Source organism: Poecilia mexicana, unplaced genomic scaffold, assembly GCF_051168715.1.
Source record: "Poecilia mexicana isolate PSO_F unplaced genomic scaffold, ASM5116871v1 scaffold_10, whole genome shotgun sequence".
Taxonomy (NCBI): domain Eukaryota; kingdom Metazoa; phylum Chordata; class Actinopteri; order Cyprinodontiformes; family Poeciliidae; genus Poecilia; species Poecilia mexicana.
Window position 1 is genome coordinate 22,567,345 of NW_028263379.1, and position 23,632 is coordinate 22,590,976.

A 23,632-nucleotide genomic window follows, 5' to 3' on the forward strand; every position below is an offset into this window, starting at 1 on the left:
GAATGCAAGAGCACTAATTCAGAGAAATTGTGAGCAATCCCTTAACTTGAACAGAAGGATAAAAACATAGTATAAGACTTAAAATAATTGAAAATCAAAAAATGCCTCCTACATTGTTTATTTGAAATGTTTACAGAATTTTTTCTTTTAAATTTGTTTGCTTTGTATTGTCTCCTTATCAGTTTGTATTGTAGCATTCAGCCATATGGGCTTAATAAGGAAACAGAGATTAAAACCTAAAGAAACAGAGATTAGTGTAATTTCTCCACTTGATGGCTGCTTTTCATGTAGAGGCCCAGACACTGCAAAAGTCAATTAACATTTTAAAAGCCTTCCTACTGGTTAGATGATAGGAATCAAAGGGAAATGTCCATGTTTTTATTTAATTGTATTCTATGACTTTGCCAGTAGATGGCACTGTGTCAGCTGATGCTTCAAACTTTGATAAAAATGGTCCCAGGTTGTGTGTGACAAGGTTCAATATGTTTTACATCTTTAAAAAAAAACAACAACAAAAAAACATGGCGATCTCATTATTCATTATTTTGGAATAATTCAGAGGCAACAGTCACAGCGCAAACACGTAGAAAAGCACAAAAAAAGAAGTTGTTTATTTAATTTTCCAAGCTTTCAAAATGGAGTGCCTGTGAGCCATTTATCGCTTTTAGCAGGAAAACATGGCAGCTTATTTAGGTGAGTACGGGATAATCAGAGCGTCTCCTTCGATGGAAGTGATTTGTTATTAGTGGAGGAGGCTGCCAGAACGGAAGTGACTTGGTGGGAGAAGAGGGGGCGTCCATGGAGAGTTGAAATCTTCTCCTCATGTCTCCAACCATCTCTCCCGCTCTTCTGACTGGATCCCTGGCTGTAACGCTGAGCTCAACAGCCATGTAATCCACCTCTGCCTTGCTCCAAAGGTTTATCTCACTCAAGAACTAGGCATCTAGGCGGGCATTCATCTGGGAAAAAAAAAAACACAAAAAAAAAACAGTTTCATACATCCGCCTGTGTCTGCAGCAAAACACAAAACTGTGCGCACAGAGTGAAAGGCGACTGACGTCACAGCTCCCAGTGGCTATGCAAGAACCTTCATCCCTCTCGTTTCTCAGAAAAAGCTCTTCCTGCCAGATCCACTTCGACAGATTTAGACAGAAAGCGAAAGATAAAACACTGTAACAACAAACCTCTGGCTCCTTGTGGACTCCTGCTCCACATGTTGTTACCTTGTGAAGAATCCCTGTAAATTGCATAACAGGTTGGAATCTCCTCCTCCTCCTCCTCCTCCTCTCCTTCTGCTCTTCATGTCTAGCTCCTTTCAGCTGGAATAAAGGGTAAGCAGTTGACGAGATTGATCCCGGAGAAATCAATAATATCACCGTGATCACGAGGATGCAGCCGGTGACCTGTGCTCGGCGCGGCGCTGCTTTGATCCTCCTCATCACGGCCAGCTGCTTTTAAGATTAAAGTGCTGATGGGAAAACAAGCAGGAGAGGAGAGACTGAAACAGGCAAAGACAGAGAAGAGGAGGGTTTTAATAGAGATGAAGGTGGCTGTGATCATATTGCACCTTGTTATCGGCACGACGGTGGGAAATGTTGCTGTTGTTTTTGTCTTACCATGCAGCATCTGGAGAAGCCATGTGTTGTACTGAGATGAGAGAAAATAGCATTTTTATTTAGCGAACTAACTAGCAGTGCAGCAACAAGTGGGGAAGGGGCTGAATTGTGCTACTATTCTTCATACAGACAGATGAAAACTAAGATTCCTTCTCTCTTGCATTCCAGTGGAAGGATTTTAGGTTCAGGTGTAATCTGGAGTTTGTACTTCTCGCTGTCGGGCTGGGGGTCCTTGCTTATAGAAAAAAAGGTTTTAGTCAAATTGATAAATAAATACAGATAGACACATGTCCTAATGTCTGATGAAATAAGAAAAGTTTTGGTGAAATGACTTGGAAGTTGGAGGAAAAAAAAACATAGGGTACATCACCGGGTGGTAGCATCATTTTCAGTGGGTGTTTTGCAGCGGGAAGGACTGGTGCACTTCACAAAAAAGAAGCATAGTGACTAAATATTAAATTAACAAGCCAAGACATCAACAATGACTCTGATGTGTGTAGCTTAGACGCAAATCTTTCAAAAGAATGAAGCCAAATTAGTCACACAACTGTCAAGTCCAGTTTATTTGCAAGGCGCAACACAGTTTAAAGTGCTTCAAATGATAAAAACATAACACATTAACCAAAAAATATTACACTGCAGAGGCAAAATACAGAGAAACAATGAAAAGTGGCAATTCAGACTAAAATGAATCTATGTACCACTTATTAATCAAAGGATGGAGTTGTAAGAGGATGTGAGCAACGTTGCCTGCAAAGCTGACTCAGTTCTACCAGTTTTGTCAGGAGGAACAGGCCAAAGTTTCTGCAACTTTTCTGAGAAGCTTGTAGAAAAATCCCCCCACCAAAAAAAGTTTTGACTCCGAGTTCTGCAGCTTAAAGAAAATGCGACCAAATTTGTTGGATGTCTGTAGACTGCTGAGTTTCTAAGCATTATCCTGGCACTTTTCAAACATACATTATTTTGGTGACTTTCTCAAAAACAAAGACTTACAGTTTTTATACTGTAAATGATGGTTATTAAGTCTCTGTTATTTCATGCTGCTGCAGATTTGATGATTTTGGAGGCTTATACGATTTGACATTTAATTCTAATTCATGCCTGCGAGATCTCTATGTTGAACCCAGGAAACGTAGCTTGTCAGTAACAGGTGAAAACCAACTTTTTTTTCTACTTCTAATCCCACAAGGACCTGCTTATAAGTCATGAAGATTTGGACCAAATGTTGTTTCCTGATGATCCTATGATCTGCAAACATAAGATGATAGTGAGAGTCACATGCTGTAGCCTCACCCCATCCCAAAATCAAGACTTAACGCTTTTGATAAAACTGTGTTTGTTTTCGTTGCCATAACTGGTGATTTATTCGCCATTTTATGAAAATAATATGTCTGCTTTGTACGAAAGAATCACTAAAGAAATTATTACTGATGTGAATAGGAACAGTAGCGAAGAGAAAAACAATCTCCTCCTTTAGGAACATAATTTATTAAGTAAGTTGAGTGGGGAAATCCTAAGCTGAAAAGCAGAATGGTTTTGATCTTGTCGGGTTGAAACGTGCAAATCTAACCATGTGAATATGAAGGAAGATGGAGGACTGAATGAAGTGGGAAGAATAGTAGTGGATCTGAAATCTGTGCGTGTTGGTCTGCCATGGCGAAGTTAGCAGGACTTTGTTGTCGACAGCTGCTCACTGCTCTAATTAAAGACAAAACAGCCTTTGGTGAGGAATGAACTCTCCCGTTTTTTAGTTGAAGTTTGACATCTGTATTCTCTGATAACGTGAAGGGCGCCACCGTCGCTGCAGCTGAGGATTTTTGTTGCCTCTCCTTCTTTTGTCAGGCTCATGTAACAAGCCTTTTTTATTTTTTTTTATTTTTTTGGTGCTTTATTGTGTGACCCAGCACGCTGGCCTGCTGAGGCTGAAAGGTCAGCCATGTTGTCGGGCAATAAAAGCATGCAGCCCAGTCAACACCGTGGTCGCAGCTTCGCCTGCGTGACATTACAAATGTGCTATTCTGAGAGGGAAGTGTCCTCCGAGTCCGAGGTGTGACCACACATTCTGGGTGAACGGGCTCTGCTGACTCACCGGGGTTAGTGGAAAACATGAAACAGATAACATCTCGGCCGAGACCCTCACTCCACTGCTGATCCCTGTCTTTCTGATCAGTGCTGGCATCTCGCTCCATCGCTCATCTCCGCTCAGCTGAGGTTTCGTTTGCATAATGCTGTTTGGGGTTTTTTTTCCGCCGAAATCACGCGCCCAGGAAGCAGACCCCGGTTACGGTGCATTAAAAAGTGTTTCTTGCACACAGCTGGTGCAACCTGTTAAATACAAGTCGAGTCTGTTTCCTCAGCAATGCATCAGTGCTGCATAATAATGCCTGTTCTGCATGCGATCCGTACGTGGAGAGTGTGGCTGCAGTGTGCACTGCGAGGCAGGAATAAGTGGGAAGCTAAATGAGTGTTTTCAGTCCTCGCCTTTACTTCCTCCCGCTCGTTAATTACATGTAAAATACCTGAGGTTGGTGGTTGTTAAGAGGAGCTGTCTGTTCCATAATACCGTTCTCTGAATGTTAATTAGCTGCTAGTGAATTATAAGATTTAAACAAACCAGCTGTGGTGGCTTCTGGGACAGAGGAATTAGTGGGGCGTTGTTGTATTAAGATCATTATCCTGACAAGTGCTGGTTTCTCTCCGTGAGTAAGAGGATCCGGCCGCAGGATAACAGCCGCCGATGACCAGAGGGAGCGGCGACAGGGGCCTCCACGCCACGGTGCGACCGCGTGAGGGATGCGCCGTCTCTGAATTAGCAACCATTTTTTATCTCGTTTGTCCAAACGGATCCTGTTCCATTTTATTTTCAGCTTGTGGAAAATAAGCTTGTGTTATTTTTACTCGGTGTTGCCATGACAGCGCTGCCTTTTTTTCTTTTTTTTTTTTTTTTCCCTTTCTCTCCTTTTCATCCGGGAAAGTCAAGGAAAAGCAAACAAAGCCTTGTTTTTCAGGTTTTAAACGATGCTAATCCAGGTTAAGGATGCTTTGTTTTTTTGTTTTTATTTTGTAACAGCACTTACGGTTTTATTAGCATTTTGTTTTGGTGCTTTTTACGCAGAACTGTGTTAAGAGTTTTTTTTTCTAATATAAAACTGCAAGCTTTAATTTTGATTTAGACGACATATATGGAGTGTCTAGCAAAAGTATTCATGCCTTTCTTTACTTTTTCACCTTTTGACACATAGCAACCAATGACATGAAGGTGTGTTATTTTAAATTAATCTGACACACCAACATGAAACAGTGCACAGCTGTGAAGTAAAACATCTAGAAACATTCTTTTTTTTCTGAAAATGCTCACCTTTGGTCGGATATGATGGAGAGCGTCTGTGAATATCCATTTCAAGTCTTGCTGAAGGCTCTCATCAGTCTACATAGGCCATGTAAAGACATACGTTTGATCTAATCAGTCCCATTGTAGCTCTACTTGTCTGGATACGGCTGTTGTTCTGCTAGATGGTGAATCTCCACTCCGGTTTTAAGTCTTTTGCAGCTTCTTAACTTAGTCCTTCCATTATTTCCCTGTTGTTAGCTCCATCCTCCGTCTTCTGCCACCACCATGTTTCACAGTGGGATTGCTGTTTTCAGTGCATATTACTTTTACACATTTGCTATGTCTGGATTGAATGGTGTTCTTTAAAATGTTTAAAGCTTGTCATTGTTGCGTTAATAACCTACTGTAAACTTCTCCACAACTTTTTCTCTCTGACTTGTCTGCTGAGTTCCTCAGTCTTTATGATGCTGTTTGTTGATCTCTAATGTTCTTTAACAAACCCCCAAGGTTTCTGCATTTTTGTCTAAAATGGAATTGCATACGACTGTGATCTACTTACTATTTAGACAACGTTTGAAGGCAGCTGGTTGCACTGGATTTTTATGTAGGGGTATCACAGCAAATAACCACCTAATAAATTCCCTGATACATCCTGTGAAACTCTTGTATGCATTAGTATCCCCTAAATAATGCATTGCAGTCTTACCTGGATGTCCTGTTACTTTGCCTGCAGTCTTCCAGTTGATAAAAAAAAATGCTGCAGCATGAGTTCTTACTGGGAACGGGAAAGGGGTTCACATTTATTGGTTAATGCATTCAATAATTCAGTGCAAAATCCCTCTTATCACTTGTAAAGCCCTCAGTGACCTCAACTTCCGTAATGCTTTCCACCTCACAAGAAAATGCTGCTTTCAAGATGCAGCTTTTAGAGAGACAAAAAAAAAAAAAAAAAGACGCAGATTGACTCGTCATTCCAGGAATTTCCATAGTAAGAGCTGGAAGCAGAGATTTTATTTTCCAAGCCACCCTGCTTGTTTTTTTTAATGTCCTTTTAAACTTTCTCTCTAATTTTTACTTCAGCTTTATTTATTTAACATGATATCTTATCATGTTAAAATCTAATCTAATTTCTTTCCCTTAAATTTAAACTTGCTTCGTTACAATCTCATTTTCCTTGCATGCCTTTGGTCAACCGTTTATGTGCAGCTTATGTGTGAAAAGTGCTATGCAAACAGATATGAATTGAAATCATTTCCTGCTAACTTTACAGTGCATGCACAATTCCTTTAAATAATTTAAAGACATAAGGAAGATTAGTGTACTGTTCTTCTGTTGCAGCTCTGACTCTGTTCTCCTCTGTTTGCTCTGTGGAGTTTTCCCAAAAAGCTTAAAACAAGAACACAGGCTGTCTGGAACAGCATTATTAGTTATGCTGAATGAACCTGCACAGTAGAAGATTTATATGGTTTGTAATATAATAAGAACATAAGAACAGCTGTTAATCCCGCAGCTTTTTTATGCCTCCCTGATCCTTCACTGAATATTTTTTGAAATAAACACAGTGGACGTTAAGGCTTAGAAAATACCTATTTACACTACAGTTATGAGAGAAATCTTGGTTTAAAAAAGTCCAACGTCAATACCGTATGGTGCCAAAACTGCCTTGGCCTTCACACCTTATGCGTTATGGTATAATGCCATATCAAAGTATTTTGGAAAAGTTTTGTTTTTGTTTTGTTTACAAAATAGCAACAATTATTGGTTTGTGTTGAAAAGATTACAAGTCCAACTACGACCAACAATGGAGGTTGTTGTTCTACATTTATCTTTTCACAAACCGTGAGCAACATGGTTAGGAAACTCAGAAAATCTCAACTGTTAAGCACTTGAAGGCAAAGTCATGGTTTACAATTTTCTACAACATCTAGAGACCGTCTACATGCCAACCGATTGATTGGGAATTATTCCATAAAAGTGCTTTTTTAAACATTTTTTTATTAAACCTTAGACCTGGCAATTATTGAAAACCTGTTGGATAATCTGAAGAGGAGAGAGCATAGGTCAGGACACTGGAGTCTGGAAGATCTAGTGAGATTTTGCCAAAGAGATGTGATGTAAGATGCCACTCTCTACACGCTCCAACATTGTGGCAATGTAATAAGAGACTAAGAGTTGTCCTTCTGGCAGAAGATTGCTGCAGCAAGTATTAACAGAAAGTATGCTAATAATTGTGGTAAACGTGATCTCATTAGAAATCTCTTCCTCGGTGTTGGATTTTTTTTTTTTTAATATGAGATTCTCCTCTTACAACAAAAGAAGCTCAGTGAAACCAAGTAGACAATAAAAAGGACAATTTGTGAAGAGCATTATAAAGTTAATGGTATCACTTCTTTCCCAGGTTCTCCCTCAACCACGCTGTCAAATATGAAACCAGTAGATCACTCGAAGCTTGAAGGGGCACAAATATTGAACATTTAATCAGTTTGTGCACTGTGTAGAATATTATCCTGCTCTGAGTCTTATAAGGATTTAAGATTTTAACCAAGTTCTTCTGTTTGCACTGACGTTAGTAACCTACTCATTAACATTCATCAAAATGTCTTAAATTCGTTTAAATATATCTTCCAGCAGAGAAAGTTTCCATACCTGAATAAATTGTTTGCTAAAGTTTCCTCTCTTAATTTGGAGAACTCCAGATAGCAGATCCAGTCTTCTCAAAATTAGTTTGGGTGCAGTAACAGGAGCTGCTGATGCAGCACAAGATGCTGACTCCTACAGTTTGTAGTGGAAATACGCTAAATGAATGAAATAAAAAACAAACAAAAAAACCCAGTTCTAACTAGGATAGTTGAAGTGCATCATTAATCATGATCAGCACATTTCTCTTTGGTGCTCCTGGAGAGCTCAACATGAATGTGATGGATGTTTGAGAAGCTGCAGAGGCGAAGTGAAAGCACCTATGACTCATTTTTTTTATTTTTTATTCCACTTTCAGTTTTTTCTCTGCTTTATTAGAATTATTTCTGGGGTAGCATTTTTCATTTAATGACCAAACATCAATGTGTAAAAAAAAAAAAAAATGGAGACATCTGCACAAATTTAATGGGCTCTCCCTTTGCTTGTTCAGTAACTTTCCACCAAGTTTCACAAAAGTCAGCAGAAGAAATGTTGCTCTCTTTGCTTACCTTTCTTTGCAAACACAATATTCAGTAACGAGGTGAAAAAAGTTCAAAAAATGTGAACGTTTTACGGCTATTGTTCCTGTTAGGATTCTTACAAATGTAAAACTGACCTAACACAGGATCCTAAAGGACGTCTGGCATTTACACCCAATCTGTTCACTCAAGTTAGAAAAAATGCCACACCTCTGCTTATGGATGGTTTTAATGGATTTCTATTGCAGGTTCACATGCAACATTGATGCCTAGAGTCAAAATGTCCAGATGTGTTTTTACAAACTCTATTTTGTCCATCCCATGTTGCTCGTGACAGCCGATGTAGCTGTAATGGAGGATTTTCGCCAACCCTGTTCTGACAGATCTCACTGGGAAACATAAATGTCCTCCATGTCACTCTGTCAGGCTCTTAATGGGGGAATTTTTAAGCCCAGAAACATTTTGAGCAATGACTCACCGTCACTGAGCACCCAACCCTGATGTTTTTTACATTAGCTTGACCTTGTATGAATTTTTACTTCCATCCTCAGCTCAGTCGTGAGTTTCTTTTTTTAATGTTGAGCTACTCCATAAGATGTTTTTCTCACTGAAGCTCAAAAACCAAATCTGTGTGACCTTAATGGAAGTTTCCTCTTCACCCAAACAATCAACATGTGACAAACCAGTTTGGCACTTTGTGGACTTTTTTTACAGTCATATCCTCATGACCTGATACTTTATTCTGTTTAAATTGTTCAGAGAAGATACTAATTTTTTAGTTCTACATTTTTTTGTCCTTCCGAGTTCCAAAATGTTTGATCTGGTGATTTTACCGCTGTGTTCACAGCACAATTGCTGCTGAAAAGACAAGTGTTTTGTTGTTAACATACCATCTAGAAACCACTTGCTGCATTATTGTTGGTTGTGCGGGAGGCTCTACTTCTGCTTTTCAAAAATGTATGGTTGTGTAATTGCTTATCTGTTTGCAGTCATTTTCACGTGTGAGTGTAAACATGGAGTTTGAGGGTCGTGGCTGGCAGCTCTAAAAAACAAAAAAAATCCTGAAAGGAGCTCAAAATATGCAGACCTCAGCAGACTAAAATGTGATTATCTAAGAATGATTTTGTGCAAAAAAATAAAAATAAAAAAAATAATATATATATATATATATATATATATATACACACACACATACATGAAGGACATGTTTAGTCCATAGACCTTTCCTAACCTGTTCAATAAAGTACGCAACATGCTTCAAGTGCACGTGACTGGAATCCTTTTGTAATAATTTGTTTATGTCTATATTGTATTTTATATTATTAAATTTCCAGCTGAAGCCCAGGTCTCATTTTTCCTATATTTGTGTGATAATCCCTCCTGAATCCATGTCAGTTTTAAAGGTGGCACCTTTAAAACTTGAAATTTTGCAACACTAATTCTATGTTTCTAAGGCTGCTTCCACACTGGTGCAAAACTGCAAGATAACAAAAACAACAATGGAAAAAAAAACAAACAAAAAAAAAAAACAGCCTGATTATGTCTCATTCTAGTAGATTCACCCAATCAAAAATGCCTTGCACTATGCATTATATATAATGAAGCCTGACTATTTTAAGACTCCACTAAATCAACATTATCAAAACCAACAGATTTGAATTTTGTGTGACTGATGTTGTCTGATTTGTCGAGTTGTGCACACAGAATGCTGCACTGAGCCAAAAATATTGTGCACAGATGGCACAGTTGAAAGTGCACAAGGTACTGAGGGTGTTTTCTTCTTTTCGGTGGAGCACAAATGGATAGTAGATGTGCAGGAACCTCTCAGGGAAATTCTCCATCCTCTTTTAGACGTGATACCTATAGTAGTAGAGATATAATGGGCAGGAAATGAGCAGGGGAAAACCCATTACTATAAGAGTGCAATACCATCATCACTGCCTTTGCAAAGAAACTACGGTAGGAGTCTTGAGGGTTCTGGAGATTGCAAGGATTTTTGAACAAAAAATAAATAAAAATAAAAAAACGACACCAGCTGTGAAATGGATAAACATGTTGCCAGTTTATCCTACAGACAGAGGGCAGTGTTTACTCTAGGTTCTCTGTACAAATTTGTACCCTTAAAGAGATTTAACACAGAAATAAAAAGCTGATATCTTATCTCTCTGACTCCCTGTGCTGTAGTCATGGCACAGTTGATCAAAGTTCATTAAAAGTATTAATAGCACCTGGACTACTGAGCCTGCTGTGAATTAGACTAAAGCAAAAGTCAACCAATTAGTTAACCAATTACTTAGGAGAAGAAAAAAAATAATTACCAAACTCAGAGGTAACTAGTCAGTCTTACAAGCACAATGTAAAGACAAAAAAAAAAAAAAAAAAATTAATGACAGTTTGCTTCTGAGATCTGAAAATGAATTATTTTCTTCTGTGATATATATATATATATATATATATATATATATATATATATATATATATATATATATATATATATATATATATATATATAGAGAGAGAGAGAGAGAGAGAGAGTTTCTTTGACATCTTAAAGGAGTATTTGTGTGTGAGAAGTACACGTATATCCATGACTACTCACAGTAGCTCACTGTCAGGATCCCTCAGTAAAAGCAGGTAAGAGAATCAGCGCTGAGGCTAATCGGTCTCCTTCTACAGACAGAATTGGATTTTTGTGAACTGAAACTGCTCCCTTCAAACCTCAGGCCTCCTCTGACAAAGCAGAAATTTTACCTCAAGGTTGGCAGGAATATACTGGCCTGCTGGTGAACTAGTTGGTTTATAAACTAGTCCTGTCAAGCTTCGTGTATTAACCTGGTACTGCTGATGTTGTCTTAGTTCATCCACCCAGTAAAGTTACTAGCATCAATGTTTTGCATCGATACTGAGAAGTCTCTCTCATTGTTTGAGCAAATTTAAAACAGGGAACATATCATAGATAAACCTTTGCACTTGATGCTCTGGTGCACCTAATACTTTTATCTTTGTGCATATCTGTTGCACATTCTTGTCATTTCCCATGCAGACTGAAAGTAAAATAAAGAATCTTATTATACTTATAAAAAATGTATTGGAAATATTCCATCATACAAATGCTAAAGTGAAGTTAATGTACAAGGATTGTTTTTATTCGTGGTAGTAGTTTTTTTTTCCCATTTTCTTCTCATTTCAGTTCACTCACTGTCACAGGTTAACACACCAACAAACACAGAATGTCTTCTGATTTGCAATTTATTTGTTTTGTGGTAAAAGAGAGAAGTTAAAAAGTTTATCAAGTTTTATACTTGCAAATGTTTAAAGAGAGGCATTACTTTCACCGTGATACACCACCAGAAGAAAAATCTGTGCAGAGTCTGATGTGTTTACTACATTTTCCATCCTCTATGCTACTCTATTAAACCTCACAAGGGAGGTTTAAATGGGGAGCCGGTGCCTATCTCAAGCAGTCAATGGAGGAGTGGCAGCGGACATCCTGGATGACTTTCCAGTCAATTACAGGGAAACACTGTGAGATATACTGCACAAAAAATAAAAACACTCATAAACATACCATAATAGAAATTCAGACATAAAAACTATGTTTATTGTTGGTAAAGCAACCTACAACTGCTTCATGTTAAAGAAGTAAATATAATATTCCGCTCTCCGTCTGCTGTGCATCCTTAGTTATGCATCCAACATGTTGTTTTCAGCTTATTTGACAAGCAGCAACAAACAAAGTTCCATCTAATTCTGCCTATAAAAATGAACAAACGTATTAGGAGTTGATGAGTCTGCAGCACAAACACACAACCACCCAGCATCAAGGCTGCTGTGTTTAACAAGCAGAAACAATGCTGAGGGCTATTCTAATTAGATGAATGGGCTCATTAAAGACTTTTATTTTGAAGGCTTTATGGAAGTAATGTGTCTCAGACCTTACGCTTTATTTAAACGTATGAAAAATTAAAAATTCTTAGGTCTCTATGGCCATAAGCCCTCATTATTAATACTGTAATATCTGTGTGTGTGCACTTGTTAGGAGTATCAGTGGATCCGTGTTTACAGACAAACTAGTTCTAAAGCTAAATGGTACCTTGAACAGCCTTAGCTGCAGACAGAGAAAGAGGAGACATCTGTCTTTCTGCGTGCTGTAAAGACAATACTTTGTTCACAAACACTGAAGATAAATTAGATTTCTAATTGCATGTGGAGCTATTTAATATGTGTGATTAAACTGATAAAAAAGAAACCTTATGAGAGAGCTAAAATGTTGCTCCTAAAAGTTTAAACTTTATCAATCATACCGGTGGTATGTAAATATTTTCCTCTGCGAAAATTACAACCTGCAGTTTTATTGCAATGAATTTGTTTTTATGTTTGCACTGGAGGCCTTTTATTTCCCTATAAGTGTTTTAATTATTTCGATATTTGCCAAACTGGCTGGTAAACAGACATCTGTCCACGATGATCTGCTTATTACGCTCAGTGGTTGAAATGAGCCTTGAAGAGATTCTCACTGTGTAGCTTAAACGGGTGAGTGGTGTAAAATCAACTTTTTTGAGCTTTATCATCTTTTAATGTTATTCCCTTATCAAAAAACATACCTTGGGTGTAGCTTTGTTTCTTCCACGCTTGTTTGAGGAAATCCTTGAATCTCCCATGGCAACCATTCGGTCATATCTTAACACTTGTTTTCACAAAAACCCAGGATCCCACATCAGTTTGGGGTTCTGCAAACTTAGATCTGTACATGCAGACATAAAATATTGAATGAATTTATGTTCAAACCTCTTCAATGTACCACAAATTAAAGTCTATGGTCCCTTTAATTTTGATATTTATGTGATGTACCATTTGTAGTTTGTATATTCCAAAACTTCTAATCTCTAATAAATAGTAAACAAAGTTCAATTGTGTTTAAGTTAATCTCGGCCTGAATCAAGATGTTCAGTGGATATAGAAAAATAGTACTTGCTGTTACTCTGTCTGTGACAATGTAATGTTGTAGTCATGCTTTTTTACAAATGGGACAGGGAAACTGGCCAGAGTTGGCGCTAAATACAGGTCAGTCCAGGAAGAAAACTTGTTAGAGACCGAGGTTACTTGAGATAAGGGCAAAGGTACAACTTCCATCAGGACAATGACCCCAAACACACAACCTTGAGCTACAATTGTACAAAGAAGAGTTTAAATCAAAGCTTAATTATGAGTAAATGTGGCCCAGTCTACGTTCTGTAGGTCCAGTGGAAGATGGTGTGACTCAGAAAACATGTATCCTTGACTTGCTCCTCACTTTGTGTTGCTCTGTCACAACATCCCCATAAAATACACTGGGGTTTCTGGTTGTAATGTGACAAACTTTGAAAAAGTTCAGCAGCTATGAATACTTTTGCAAAGCAAACTCTGAGAAACTACCAAAACAGTCACTGACGAGCAATGTGCAACAATCTACTGTATAGTCCAAACCACAACACAGCCTACTTTGTGGCAATTTTATCAGTGAGTTTTACTGTATTTCATCAAAATGGAACAGATGACGCTAAAGGCGAGTTCGTACTGCAGGAGAAGCTGTCTCAGTGGATGATACATCAAGAGTGTGGCCAACAGCTAACGATCCCAAAGGTGATAGAGATATCCAATCGACGGACCGATAATGAGACAGAGAGGGAGCCACTGTGAGAGGATGGCTCAGTGGTAACTCTCCACAAAAAACAACAAAAAAAAGAGGATGCATCCATCCTTGCTTGACTTTTCATCCCTGTACAAAAAAATTGACATGGCAGCAACTCGTGTATTTTTAGATGGCCTTTTTACGCAGTGTTTTGGCTGTGCATGCTGAATGCAATCAAAGATGAGAGTTTAAGAGCGAAAGTGGCAATTGCCTTGCAGAGTCACGCCAGTGTGTCTCAGACAGACATAAAATCCCTGGAAACATAGAAACATAGTGATAAGTAATGATGATGGAGTTAAAGCTCAAGGGCCTTGTTTCACGGACTGTACTTTTTAATGTGTTTTCCCACTCAGTGATTGCACTGCAACACAGCGTAACCAAACAGATCCGACTGCAGTGCTGTGTTTTACTGTGACTGTGTGGGTGTGAGTCTGTTTTAAAGACTGAGGAGAGGAGGAGGCATAGTTTAATAACACACCTCAGAGCACGTGTGAAAACGAGCTGCACAATATGAAAGCTGCTTGTCCACCACTAAGGTCGAGTCTGGGAAACTCTCCCAGGATCTCAGCGGTTTGGGTAGCCTGGTACAAAAACAAAAAACACTCCCTTGTTCTACGCATTGCTTCGTGCAGAAGGTCTGGACCCTCAGCTATTGAGAAATGATTGTTTGCTGGAGGCGAGAACTCTGGAAACATTAAACGATTGAATCTGATTTTGCCCATTTGCAAATGTTTGGCCGATACCTCTGCAAAACAGTTCAATGAAGCTTCCCAGAAATTAGGTGAGCTGTAAGCAACCATGTGAGGAGGAAGACCACAACATTTTTGTCAGTTGTAAAATGTCATTCATCTCACTCTGACTTTAATTGCCTGAAAAGCTGGAAGCGTGGCTTCCACGCAGACTAAAGCAGCACAGAACACTTTTCCTTCAGTTCGCCCGACTGGCCTGGTTGAAACGCAACTAGAGAAATTGAGCTCAATGGGAGAAATCTCAGACAGAAGGGAGATGGGAATTGGAAGTGCATGAAAAGACAATGGCCGGCCTATGGTTTGGGCTGATTGTTATGTAAAACCAGACAGCAGGGGACCCAGCTGCAGATATGTGTTTAGCAGGAGCATTGTCTTTGTGGACAACAGAAATTGGGTTCATTCATTTAAGCCAAAACTTAATATGCTGAGCCTTTGAAAGCTGTCAGCCTGTTCATGAAGTTCACCTCTGAGTAGGGACTGAAAATCAAGAGCCTTGATTTCCAGGCACAAACCCGACTTTCAAACATAGTCCACAGATAACTTTTAACCAAATATAAGATACTTTAAACTGCTGTTTTGTGTTAGAGTAGAAAACATTTTGGTAGTCCTTTGGGCTTCAAAATGTCTTCCACTGCTTGTTATGCACCATTGTCACTGACAGTGTAATAGACCCTTAGCATTATGCTACCATTATATAGTAGTGGTAGCATATGACAAGAAATTATTTAATAATGCATGTATAATCACCAGTATTTATTATGCGTGGGTTTATAGCCTTTCTCTGACTTCTCTAACTCCTGCCTTCCCTCTTGTGTTCACCAGGACTACACTTTGACCATGTACTTCCAACAAGCATGGCGGGACAAGCGCCTCTCGTACTCAGAGATCGCCTACAACCTGACGCTGGACAACCGGGTGGCCGACCAGCTCTGGGTCCCTGACACCTACTTCCTCAATGACAAGAAGTCCTTTGTTCACGGCGTCACAGTCAAGAACAGGATGATCCGTCTCCACCCCGATGGGACGGTGCTCTACGGGCTCCGGTGAGTCAGCTGCGCCTGTTTTATTTGAACTTTTTAGATGACTTCTCTCCTAATTTATTTCTTCACCAATAACAATGGTGGTAGTCAGAAGGCTCGGTGGCGTCGGCGTGTGGCGTCCTCGCTTCTGGCAGATTGCCCCATGGCTGCTGTGGCTACAGGGTAGCTTTACCACCATCAGTGTGCGAACGTGTGCTTGAATGACTGACTGTAGTGTAAAGCGCTTTGGAGTCCTCTGACTTGAAAAGGTAGTAATTACAGGGCATTTAACATCATTTATTTTGCCAATTGTTTTTTTTTGTTTTTTTTGTTTGTTCTATATTAATAACTAAACAAACTGAAAGTAATAAATAAATAAATAAATAAATGATGTGTATCACAGAGCAAATAATTTTGCTTAAGTAAACAGTGTTCATGGAGTTGTTGACTGTGTGTATGAGAGAAGAGGTCAAGAGGAGATTTTTGCTGCATTCTCTTTGTATTTAGAAATCAGTCAAAAATAATAACATTTTATTTCGATAGCATTATAACTGGGAAAGTCAGAGGTCTTGTTATCCAACAAGGTTGTTATTTTGAAAAAAGGCTGTTTTTATAAATACAGTGCGCTATCTATGGGATGCCACGTTCCTTCATTCATTTTTCCAAGTCTGCCCTCTCAGCCTGCCTCCCCTGCTGCCTGCTCTCCTTGATACATTTTCATTTTATATGATGACAATATTTAAAGATGTCGGGGCCAAATCATACACAATTGCAAACACTGCTGCAATATATGATTATTTAATCCTGTTTTCGTTCAGTTAAAAATGTTTTTTTTTTATCATCTTTCCAGTGATTATAGTGTAATTCTCTTTCCTGTCTGTGTCCAACTGTGGTTCACATGTAACATGGTGAGCATGTAGTGTACATTTGTAAAACCTCACTAGTTGAATTTTTTCTTGTCAGATATTTATAAAATTGAACATAATGCTGTTTGAAACCTTGGCAACACGTTATTTGACGGGGTCATGAGACTGACATGACACTGTCATAAACATGACATAACATCTGTCATGGACATGAAGGAGTCTTGAATGTGCCAACTTTGCATTACAGTGTCATTATTTACAAAATAATGCAAAGTTGGCACTTTTAATGGACTTTTAATGCAACTTTTAAAGAAACTTTGCATTAAAAGTGTCATTATTTACCCAATGACACGTCATGACAACAGCCATAGACATTCATAAAGACCCATACATGTTCATGACAGGTGTTATGTCATGTTTATGACAGTGTCATGTCAGTCTTATGCACACCCCGTCAAATAAAGTGTTACCAAAACTTTTACAGTGATCTTAAGCACATTAACATGATTGTACAAGTTCTCAAATCGCCAAGGTCAATTACTTGAAAATGAATCAAAAGGTTATTTCCAACAAAAATTCAAAATGTTTTTTTTTAATTTTCCAAATAACAAGTTAGTTGTTGGCAGTGTTGTGTGCACCACTTCTGTGTTGTAAAAACATCCATATTATGAGCCTTTTACTATATTTTGTTTTGTACATGGGGGTCCTAGAAGGCATCTGGTAACAAATCAATTATTGAACCATTTTATTGCAGTTTTTCTCTTTAATAAATGCTTTTTTCTTAATGACCAAGAGCTGACCCCTAAAAGCAGTGTTGGTTAAAGACAACAAACATTCACTGATTGGGATGTGATATTGATCCAACAGCCCTAAGTCAAATGGCAAAATGTTCACCTGAGTATTGCTTCAATTTACGCTGAATCTTGTCAGCGGGCTATTTGCTTAAATCAGATGTGTGGAAACAGGGAACGACGTAAACGATACAGGACAGAAGGTCCTAGAGTCACTGTCCAGGACCTCCTGAGGACCAGTGAGACCTGCATCTGTACCTGGGGAATCCAGCTGCAGTGGCGACTCCGTTATGACTTATCCACATTCGTCAAGTAAAGCAAGGGTCAAGCTGCAAGTTACTTCTTTACTTTGCAGACTTTCATATCCCTGATGCTCATCAATTTCAATAATTGATAACTTGTGATCAATAATAAATACGGCCAGTGCAAACGGCAGCACTGAGCGTGGTCGTGAACAGTGGTCCAGCCCATCTACACAATATCTCTTTATTGGTGCTGGACTCCGATGCCTGTGAGGAGGCTGTAATCCATAATTGATCACTTACAATCAATAATGTAGCATTTCAATACAAACATACAGTGTTTATATGTAGCAAATGCCTGCACAGCCAAACACAACCCGTCCATCAGTGCACTGCCGTCTTCTCTGATCTGTCACTAGCTTCGTTCGAGTATGTGTCTTAGAAGTTATTGTTGTTAATTCAAAATAGCACTGTTCACTCATTCTCTTTTAGACTCCGATGCTCCTCTTGTGCAGAAGACTGCTTAAAAAATTTAAGCATCTGCACTGCAGCAGATCTTTCATTGCTAGATTTGTTTTAGCAATTGAAACATGCAATTTGTAACAGTTTCTCTTAGTTATGTAACCCGAGCACGTAGTTCTGCACGTCTGTCAAAAAATGCGGTGCGACCCACCTGAATCGCAAATGCTTTGTGAAAAATGAGTGCATCTGTGCAGCAGGGAGAAATATTCGCTACATTTCGATTTGCAACCCTTGTCAGTGCTATTCTTCATTATTTGGTTTGTGGTTTTGGTCCGGGTTTTATTTGATGACTGCGAGTACAGACAGCGAGTCAGCCTGCACCCTCTGAACTCCACAACACAAACCTGGGCAGACCAGCCACCGGACAGTAACAGCCTCTCCATTTGCTGCCACTAAACCCTACTACGGTCTAGTCTGCAAAAGCATATTTTCTTAAAATTTCCTGGATGTGCATAGCTAAACATAATGCTCACAATTTGCACCTCACTCAACTTGAGTTTAGTGCAATAGACAAAAAATAAAAAAAGACAGACTGATTTTTCTGCTCTAAGCAGCGATTGGGGGTGCCTGCTCAAGCATGAAAGACAATATAAAATTTACTTAGCTTGCAAATAATAAATACAATGCTTTTACAATATGTTGTTTGTACGCCCCCTCCTCTAGTGATGCCCTGAGCAACCGCCCATGAAGTTGTGAACTTAATGAAAAAACATGCAGAGTTTTTAAATTGTTTTAGCACATCAGTCTGTGATCTGCCATTTCAATCTAGTCTCAGTTTGACAAATAGATTTCAAAGGAATAGTCTTGAGATTTTGCTTGATTGTGAAGCTACTACATTTATGTGCATCTCCGTACAACAGTTGTACAAATAAAAAATACAATTAGCTATTAGTTTAACATTCCCTTTTTTCAAATCTGCATAGCTTTTAAAGAGTTGCACAGGAAGCATATTTTTCTCTATGAGAGTCAAAATGTGGAAATTGTTTCATTACGGATGGATTTCATGTGATTAAATAACATGTTTTGTCTGTGATTAAAATGTCGCTTTAATTTGTTTTACAGCAAAGTCTTGATTTTGCATGTAAAGAGAGCGGCCTGTGACAAAGACACCTCCATAATGTCACTGTGATCTCATTCTGGTTACTCCAGGTTCAGCTTGGCAACTGTGCAACGTTATCAAGGGAAATCATGCAGAGTAAAACAATGCCTATATGTAGGAAGGAGCCTCTGCATAGGTTCATGTGTACCTTTTGTTGCAGTTATGAGAACTATATTTCCTTTATTAAGTTCATATAACTTATGGAAATGCAACTTTGTGTTCTAGTAAAACTAAAGCAGGCGTTCTTTGCAGAACATTTAGCTGGGAGATGGCATCTATTAGACCTTTAATAAATCAGGTAATGAGTGAACACAGCAAAGGTTCCTCATCCTCCCTCCCCGCGGTTATGCACAAGCACTTTGTGCATGACTAATTAAACCCCAATAAAAAACCCTTATAGAGATGTAATGTTATTCAAAGGTATACATTACTGTTGGTGTAAAATCCATTCTCCCTAATTTGTAAATCTCTGGTAAAGATGTCATGCTGAGAATGCTCGCTAAGCCCCTGCATAATAAGAGTCCAAAGTATTGTTATTGCCCTCAAAGGTGAGTGTGGATTTGTGCTGAACCAACTGAACTAATTGTTACACTCCACCTGGGGAACACAAGTAGATTAGTCGGTTGTTAGTTAGCCGGAGGCATTGGATATTGGATGTGTGCATGCATGTGTGTGTGTGTGTGTGCAGGATCTACGCATGTCTGCGGGTGGGTGTTTGCGAGTGGGCGAGTGTTATTTTTGGGGATCTTGCGGAGGAGGGAGGGCGAAGGTGTTGTTTACTTCATATTCTCTGGAAATATAGTGCATCCCAATCCTGCCAAATCCCAGTCTTCAATTACCGGGAGGAGCAGAAAATTACAACCGCGCTCCCAACTGTCACTTTAGAGCTCGGTTCGAGTCTCGGGGAGAGGCAGTCTGATCTAATTACCCAGGCCCTGAAAAGGCTAAACCAATAACACAGATACCGCCCAGGCTGCGAGAAGAAACACTCACACTCACATGCATGCATAACAACGAAAAACACAAACTCCTCTTAGCATTTTTATTTAATGCCTGAAGGGAGGGGAAAGAAAATTCACATGCACAAACCTTCAGATTTACACAGACAAGAGGGATGAGTGGAGAAAGAGAGAGGGAGAGAGAGAGCAGAATAGAGGGCTGAAGAGAAAGACAGAGACATGAAGGTCAGACTACATTCAAGATGGAGAAATTTATTAGGATTCTCCTTCTTCCCCGCCCTCTACTCTTGTGAATAATATTGCTCTTTTCGTGAGAGGACGTATTCTTGCAGGTTTGCAGCTGATAGATCCCATTCAATGTGAACAGAGCTGACTTCTTTCTTATTCTCTGTTGTTAGGTTCACCTGTAAAATTCTCCCTCTCTCTTTTAATTTACCTACCAGAATGTCCTAGAACAAAAAAAATTAACACTTTTACTTCCAAATCTTGCAAAAAAAATAATATAAATAAATAAATAAATAAAATTCCCCCAGAAGGAAAACATTATCCAGCAAGCATGCATTTCTTCAGCTTCAACATGAGCTCCTGACCCAAAATGGAGGAAGCATCTTTGTCCCAATTCAACCTCTCTACACATACAATTTTATTCCACTTCCCCGGTTGCAAAAGGTCAGTTAAGTTAAGGCTGCACAGGTTTGCACCCTGCAAATTTCGCTCCCTCAAAATGAGATTCTGTCTGGGAATTCGTGGTGGTTGTGTTGTGTCCGTAAACAAGGTCATTCGGAATATAGGTGCACAGGCTGCCTTAGGCGGGGTCCACACACACACACACACACACACACACACACACACGCACACACACCCCCACACGCACACACACACACACACACACACACACACACACACACACACACACACACACACACACACACACACACACATGCACGCTGAGAAAGGGAGCTTGGACTGAACCGTTACAGGACATGCACAAAGAAAAAACAAAACAGCCATTTTTAGAACTCTGTGTCCTATGAGCTCCGACGCAGAGCAAATGTAGCGTGTTTGAACTGCGTGATCCACGAGAACACGGCCTCTCCTCTCCACCGGCAGGTCGGGATGAGAGGGAGAGGCACCGGCCCTGATGTTGACGAAGAGCAAATGAACCTGTGCTTCATGATCATCGTAGACTTTCTTTTCTTTTTTTTTCTTTTTTTTTTGCTGCAGTGGAGATGACAAACAGGAGGAGGCGGAGGAGGAGGCGAAGGCAGGAAGGGAATCCTGCAGAGAAACCCTCTCCTGCTTCTCCTCCTTGCTCGTTATCAGTGTTTCAATGCTTGGTTAGCATGTGTTTGGACGCGCTAGCGCAGCCGTTAGAGGCAGAAGTAACCTCAGACGAAAAGACTTCGAGACCAGCGCTGATGATGTAGGTGGGCTATAAATAGGACGTTATTTTTACCCCTGCCACTTTGGCCTCATTTCTGTTTCTCCCCGGTGTTTTCGCTGTGAAGATTTCAGTAGTGGTGGTGATGGTGAGTGATCAATACCTACCTGGGTTGCACCACGGTAGGTTTGAGCCCATAAAAAGGGGTAAACTAGGACAGAAAAGAGAGTCCTGTGTTAATCCCCCAGTGCACCACATAGCCCTGCTAACTGGCTCTTATGTAAGAGCGCATAGAGAAGGAAAAAAAAGGAGGAATGACAGAGAACCAGAATATGAGAGAAAGACTGGGAGTCTCGACTTCTCGGAGAATAAAACCAAACTCACAAGGCTGGCCCCCTTTGCAGCTGTACAATTTACACATTAAGATAGCTGTAATAATTTGATTGTATAAGTGTGCAAACTCCTAAACTAAAACTTTGTTGTTGGATTGACCGCATCACCTAATTGGGTACGCGCCTAACACCAGTAACAATGAATCTGATTAACCTGAAATAACGTCAATCTGACCTACTAAAGTCTCTGCTCTTTTGCATCCTTTCACCAGTGAGGTTGCAATCCATTAGAATTATCTATATAGAAATAAATGAACACCCAGTTCTTATCTCTTTGGTCCCATATTTTCTCTATGACAACACAAGAAAAAAAATAAAGTGTTCAGGGAGGCTTCACTGTGAAAAGAATCCGCTGTATTCTTCATAAGGTTTAGGATGGAAGCGGTTTCCTTCCAGGGATTTGTGCTAGGCTACAATTTACTAACAATCCTCTATGGGAAAAAGTGCAAAGTTCTGAAGGAACCAAACTATAAATTTTGACCACAGCTCCAAACCACAAGGGAGGCTTTTATTTACAATGAAGCTAAGTCCAGCCATACTGTGCATCCAAAAGAAAGACTTCAATGCGGTTTGTTCCAAAGTCCAGAACTAAATCTGATAGGAAATCTGTATGTCAGGATGTTCTCATCTGAATGGGGAAACTGAACAGGATTAAAAAAGTATCAGTTTAACATTGGCCATACTTGTGCAACCAGATCATTGAAGTTTTAACAATAATCTTCCAATATATGTTGATTTTTTTTTTTAGTTGAATTTGAACAGACATAAGTGGAAAAGTTTTGAAGCTGTTTATCATAGATTTATGTTTTTCCTCCAACACAACTTAGGATTTGAACCAGGATTGGTGCTTGTTTTTTTAGTCTGAAAGATAAGCTTGTTAGTGAAAATAAGATGTTACAGATCAATAAAATTGTGTTTTTAAAAACTATCCATAATAGACATCTTATTGAGTTCACAGCTCACAAAGTCAGACAGTAGACCGGCTACAGGTAATCGGGAGTCGTACTCTGATCATTTAAAAACGCTGTAGCGGCAGCAATTACAAATATTTGACAAGAATTTTTGTTTTATAACCAATAATATGTGTACTTTGCTGTTTTAATTAAACATGTCCTTTTAATTGTGGATAGCATCTTCTCTTCTACATTTGCAGCCCTTTATTCAGCAACACTGGCAACATCTTACCTGGTAAAAACATGTTCAGGGTTTTATTCAAACACTCTTATGCACAGCCACCCTAAGGGACAAACTTTTAGATTCAACTACTTAAACTTCCTGCATCTGAAAGCTTCCGGATCTGACATATAAAAAACAAAACAAAACAAAAAAACCCCACAAAGAACAGTTCCTGCTGAAAAATGTGTTTTATTTTTATTCTTAATTAGTGCTTTGTTCTGCAGACGGAGCTGAATCAATTGTTGTTGTAAGTAAACATGGGGCCGTATCATAGTCCTTTGACCATCTTTTTAAAGAGAAAAGACAAATGTCAGTTTTAAACTCCCTTAAAAGTCAACACAATCTTCCTTAATGGAAACCTTTTTTTAATAACAGACCTTTTATGAAATGAAAACGAACCATTAAAGCATTTCTTAGGCCAAACCTTATCAAACCTTAAAAGGTTTTCCAATCAGTTTCCCTGGGAATGGACAAGGCAACATCATGACGTCATAGTTTTGCTGAAGAAAAATAACCGTTAACATCACAGGATATTTTCTATGTCTTTCCTATGTTAAATAGGCTTTTACTTCCCTTTCTCTTATCTTTTGTAATTTGCTTAAATTACTTACATTCAACTGCATGAATGATTATTTTCAGGACTGGTTTGTGTGTCCATTATAA

At 39.1% G+C, this 23,632-nt stretch overlaps 1 protein-coding gene across 2 annotated transcripts in view; it reads left to right on the forward strand.

Moving 5' to 3' along the window:
- The window catches only part of gabrb2a (gamma-aminobutyric acid type A receptor subunit beta2a), a 44,068-nt gene that overhangs the window by 4,364 nt on the left and 16,072 nt on the right, over window positions 1–23,632 (forward strand). For both annotated transcript variants that reach the window (XM_015000079.2, XM_088009666.1), the window contains one exon: window positions 15,345–15,565. In XM_015000079.2, coding sequence (XP_014855565.2) covers window positions 15,345–15,565 — 221 coding nt within the window. The remainder of the gene's footprint in view (window positions 1–15,344; window positions 15,566–23,632) is intronic.